The 6000-nt window shown below is 40.9% G+C and overlaps 1 protein-coding gene across 1 annotated transcript in view; it reads left to right on the forward strand.

Moving 5' to 3' along the window:
* The window catches only part of SMYD2 (SET and MYND domain containing 2), a 762982-nt gene extending 758283 nt beyond the window's left edge, over positions 1–4699 (forward strand). Inside the window, exon 12 of the mRNA XM_044061287.1 lies at positions 4281–4699. Coding sequence (XP_043917222.1) covers positions 4281–4364 — 84 coding nt within the window. The 3' untranslated portion in view covers positions 4365–4699. The remainder of the gene's footprint in view (positions 1–4280) is intronic.
* Positions 4700–6000: the final 1301 nt, after the last annotated feature.

The raw sequence follows: 6000 nt of genomic DNA on the forward strand, positions 1-6000 counted from the left end.
ACGTGAAAACTGCAGTGGTACCTCAGAAACAGGTGATGCCAGCGTCTCCACTCCCTACAGACTAACATTTTGTTGCTCCCTTACATAAGCAAATAAATTGCATGGTGACCAGATAGCATCTGTCTGAATAACAGAGTTCTGTTCAGGATATAGATTAGTTCCCATGTGCTAAAATACAACCTTCACTCTACACTGCTTGGAAAGCCCATTCACTGGACATGATGGTCAAAGGAGGCTTGCAGCAAGTGAATGAAGAGGAAGTTCATAAACATGAAATGATGGCAGTGATCTCGGCCATCAGGACATTCAAGCACATATGACATCCAGACCATCTGGTGATCAAAATATATAATACCACAACCATGTGGTACATAGACAAGGTGAGACATACTGTTATCTACTATGCAGATTAGCCATGCAAGTGAGAGAGGTAGCCCAGGACATGATAGTGACTCCCAGTAGCCCAGTACATTCCCAGATAGTGCAACAACTTAATAGGCAGATTAAGTAGGACAACACTGGACCCCAACATATGGATGCTTAAGAGAGAAGTAGTCTTAAATGTGGTCCACAAATGGGGTGTGTTCAGAAATAAGACCTTTCCCAAAAAATAGCCAGCCAAAATGTTTTGCACCAGGATCCCAAAGAAGGGGGCCTAGGTAACAGATGCCTTCTCCATTCCATGGACAGGTCTATTTCTCTGTGTTTTCCCCTCTTCCATAAAGTACTACAGAAGAACAGGGAGAAGAGGCCAAAGATGATCTGAATAGCTCCATCTTTCTGAATCTGGTCAGAGAGAAGCCACTTTTGCTGCCCCAACATATAGACCTACTCCAGCACAGAGACTTGTCAATACATCCCAGTTTGAGGGCCATGAGGCTGACATGGTAAATTATTTAGTGCTTATTCTTACCTGGCACATTGATTTCAGAGGATGTGTTACATATATTGAAGGAAGCTAGAAAAACCCAGCACCAGAGGGAAAATCTGTAAACAAGCAAACCATATCCAAGTTCATTGCAAATTGCATTGCCTTCTGTTAACCCCCACTGTGAGAAACAAATCCCTGTCTGTTCACTTTTAGGGGGCTGCCACCACAGCATTTCCAAAGGGAGTCTCCATGCAAGCTATTATAAAAGCAGCGACCTTGTCATCTGACCATAACTTTAGTTGCACTGCAACTTGGGAGCAATGTTCTGGGCCAGGGCAAGATTTGGTGTCCCCTGCTCCTTTGGCAAGCCACCCACCTGTCCTTTGCTGTCTCTGTGAGTCATGCCAGGAAGTTAGTACTACAACAGTGAACTATGAAGAGCATAGTACAGTTTTCTTAGAAGCTTACCATAATTGTAAATGTTGAAGTAGACTCACTGTTCAATATCAGTTCCCTCCCTCTATCCCTTCTCTGTCTTTTCCACTTAACCAATGCTCTTGAGTTGACCCACTCAATGTATTGATTCTTCTGATGCATTTTATACAGCCCTTTAGCACTGGATTGGGTCAAGACTGGACAGGTCATGCTCTGGACCTTGGGTAAGTGTGGCTTGGAGTCTAGACCAAGAAAGACCCGAAGACGGTACCAGCCAACTACCCTTTATACTACCTATGACCTGACATAAGGTGGAGGGAGTCTACCAGACCAAGAGGAGAAAGGTGGTATTTGGGCTAGCCTTTAGGCTGCTGTAGGCAGGAATCTGAACAATCAGTACTGCAACAGTGAGTCATCTCAAATCTACAATTATGGTAAGTTCATGAAACAACTGTACTTTTTGTCTTTTAGGAGATGTTAATGGAGAAAATATTTATTTTCTTCAGCAGATGGACCTGTTGAGCCAGCATATTGGGTACAGTATACATCCAATTCTACGAGTAGTGTGGTTAATAATGTCGGTGATATGACCGTACTGCTCTTTAGGCATCATTGTGCAGAGGACATGCATATTGTGCCAGAGGAGGAGTGCCACATCCCCTTTCTCCACCAGTGTCTGTGATTCTGCAATACGTGTTAGCATTGGTCAAGTCAGGACTGGGACTGGCATTAGTGAGGGTACATCTTTCAGACTTTTCATCATACATACCTACGGACCTTTTTTGTAGCTTTTCTGTTGCCAACCAATTAATTTCTGGAGCTTATGCATTTGAGACCACCTATAAAAGGGACAACTTTTCCATGGGGGGGGTATGAATTTTGAATTAAAAAAATCTGTCAAAAACCTTTTGAACAAACTGCAGCAGCAACCTAAACGTTTTTGCCAAAAAAAAACACCCCTGCTAGGTATCACCTCCAGAGCTAAGACAGTTTTTGCCATGGCATATCTTCAAGGCTTCATATACTGGAAACTAACCACATTCCAATTCTTACGAGCACTGGGATTCCTCCCAGCAGTTGGCACTCCCACAGTGGTGATCTATATGATAAACACAACACAGTTGCATAGGAAACTTACTTAATTTATAGACGTTCAAAAAGGATTACTGACCACTGTTATAGTCATTAGCCCTTTCCATCCATGCCTTTTTTTGTCTTGAATCCCAGGGTTGAGAGTGGGTATACTTTAATCCTTTGTTCCTTCCTACTTCCACATTTTCACATATCCTTAGTATAGGGTCTAAGGTCGGCATAGATGTGGGGATAGCCAAAGCTTCCAGAGTTTTTTTGCCTGCTCTGAAATGACCATACAGGAGGCGACTTATTGTCGGTCTTGTAGTGGGTAGGACAATGCCCAAGTACCATATATATTGAGTCTGTACTTTGTAATACACGGCCTAGAAAGAACCAAAGATGGTGTCGGCAGATGCTTGCTTTATAGTGGAAATGTGCAAACCTTCCAAGGAAGTGAACATGTCTCCAGCCAGGAGAGGAAAAGGCGGGTAAGCTGTGGAAATCGGGCCAGACCTCTGGTGTTTTGTACCAGAAACCCTGTTTGTTAAGCACTACTGCAACAGTGATCTGCTCTAACATCTATTACGTCAAATTCCTTACACAGTTATACTTAGAGTACATGCATAAAACCCACAACCTCGCTCTTATGCACATTTAGCATTCTCTTTGTAGTCAGTCAAATGTTTGTGCTTCATTGTACCAAGCAAAAAATCGGGACTGAATGATTTTGAGAAGGAACGCAGTCTGTTATGCATCAAAGCTCACAAATCAAAACGCTGACGTAGCTTTACCAAAACATTATCCTATAACTAGTTCCTGTCTAGTGACACCTTCTCATATCAAGTATGTCAGAGTAAATTCCTGCATACAAAAAATTTGCCTCTTAACTCCTAGCTTTTGGGATGCTTCACTTGCCCACTTGTAGCAGCTTGTGCAAGTGATATTCTTTCTGAATCTTTCCAAAATCATTAAATGTTACCTTTTTTATCCTTTTTTATTTCCATATCCCTCAGCACTGACTCCACTGAATCTTTCTTAGTCTTGATAGTAACCCCACAGGCTGCCCATTTTCCAAGCATATTCCACTGTATTTTAACTAATGGCACCTGAAGCATTGAAAAACCAGTTCTGTTTTTTTCATGCCTTGTAAAATCATTGCTTGTTTTGGATTCACTGCTCACAACTTCCTCACATTCCTTGTTAACTGCACACTTCATGACATGCTTTATTCTATCATAGTCTGCTGGCACTCTGCACTGCATAGTCTGCCCAATATTGTAGCGAAATTACCCCTAGTCAGTATGAGTAACACCTCATGTCTCCCCTGAAAGTAAATCATAGGTTTAATGGGACTAATCCAGTCAAAAGAAGTAAAAATCCTGCCAGAGTATGTGTAGATAGTGTCTGCCACAGGCTGTCTAAAACATTTGCCTGCTGCTGTGTTGTCACAACTCCTCTGTATGACAGTAATATTAGGACTGAGTGGTAAAAATGTCAGGATCAAAAGTTACTGTCAGTAGGGTAGGAGCAAATTACATAGAAAAAAATGAGAATTATGGGAACAGTACATACAGAGGAGGAATGAGGTTGAAAAGGCAGGATTTGAATGAGCTGTGTAATGTTTGACTGACAATGCCTGGCTAGATTACATGTGATTTATAATGTTTGCAACTAAAATTGTCAATATGGTTTGTTATTATTTATACAAGTGTATGATTGTCTATGTTATGCATAATCTAATAAAGATGTTGCTTGTTTAAAAGGCAAAAAAATTACCATCCGTACATCATTTTCTTACTTCTTAAGAATAAACAGCATTTAACAGTCTGGTATTGGGCAGATGTTTCTTGGAAAAGTCAGCATATATGAAGTGATTGACTTTTTTTTTTCCTTCCCTTAGGCTCTTGCGATCATGGAAGTGGCACATGGCAAAGATCACTTCTACGTTTCAGAAATCAAAAAGGAACTGGAAGATTGTAAATAACGAGGCTTTCTTCATTTTTAAATGTTTGCATATAGACTGTTAATGCAGACACACTGTACTTGGCATGATTTTGTAAGGAATGCCCATTTCCTCCCATCAAAAGCAATTTAACAGATCTGTAAAATAAATTCAGAATGTGGACTGTATTATGATTTTCTGTCAATAACTCGAATGACAGATCAGTTCTGGTTTATGTGTTATAGTGTTCTTCCTTCATAACTAAGGTTTGATATGCATTTTGTGCTATGAAGCAAATGTGTTCCTCCCCAGGTATTGTATTTCTGCTTTATGACTGAAGTAAGAAAACATAAAACCTGAATGCTTTAAACATTGAATCTGATGTCAGTTTTCACTCTGTCCTTAACTGATGGTTGGATCTGACGTAGCCTTTGCTAAAGCTCGTGGCAACCAAGAACTCTCGAGTTTCTCCGTTACCAACAGTGGACCAACCCCAGTTACCTCCAATCTTGTTTGCTACTTTCAGCGAAAGACATGGTGCCAATACTCTTGAGCAATTTTGAGATGTCGGATTAAAATTCTCTTGTTGCCTTATTTTTTCTTCGAATTTTAGAATAAGTATTCTCCTTAACCTATCACATAATCTTTCCCATATATTAATTATTTTTCTGTCTTTTCTGCTCTTCTGAACTCTACGTACCTTTTGGATACTATTGTTAGTATCTTTTCCGTGATACTACAGTTTGTTGTAGCTTTGAATACTATTGTTGGTAACTTTTTTTTCCTTCCTGTATCCTTGTTAAAAAACAAGATAAAAGAAGGTTAGTTAAGAAGAGAATTTTTCTTTTCTTCTCTATTTTTTTTGCTGTACAGTATGGTGGTTAAGCAACAGTAGGATTAAAAAAAAAGGACTAAATGTGAGCATAAGCTGTCATTATTTGATGTCCACACTTTGTGCTTACTGTCTACGGGCACTTCACTTAATGGAAGACTGCTCGATTTGCCTCAAATTCACCCCCAGAGCATTTGTGGGGTCTTTTTCTGCGGAAAATGGTCCAAGGCACATGGTCCCCCGAATAGGCCAACCTGCATATCAGTGTCCTAGAGATGAGAGCTGTGCTTGTAGGTTTGCAGGCCCTCCAGAGTGGGCTTCCCTTTGGGGCAATTGCAGTTCAAACAGACAACATGTTAGTAGTTTGGTGCATCAAAAAACAAGGAGGAACCAGATCCTACCTCTTGTGTTATGAAGCTCTCAGGGTGTGGCAATGGGTGACCTCATCCAACTACTTTTTCATAGCAATGCACATTCCGGGGAAGTCTAATGTGATAGCAGACAAACTGAGGAGGTGCATTTTTCTACATCACAAATGGTCCCTCAACAAGAATGTGATGGAAATATTTTTCCATCAGTGGGGCCAGCCTTGTTGCGATCTTTTTGCTTCTGTCCTGAACAACAAATACAGCAGCTAGTTTGCCTTAATCCCCCCGGAGGGAAAAATCACCAAGGGATGCTCTATTTCACGAATGGCCTTCCCCCCAGTCTTCTCTATGTTTATCCACTCATTCCACCAATCCCAAAAATCCTACAGAAAGCTGCCATGTTGAAGAGCAAAGTCATCCTTATTGCACCTTACTGGCCTCAACAGATTTGGCTCCCCTTCCTTTGTTCTCACTTGAT

Source organism: Protopterus annectens, chromosome 1.part0 (assembly GCF_019279795.1).
Source record: "Protopterus annectens isolate FY-2018-M chromosome 1.part0, PAN1.0, whole genome shotgun sequence".
NCBI classification, from domain to species: domain Eukaryota; kingdom Metazoa; phylum Chordata; order Ceratodontiformes; family Protopteridae; genus Protopterus; species Protopterus annectens.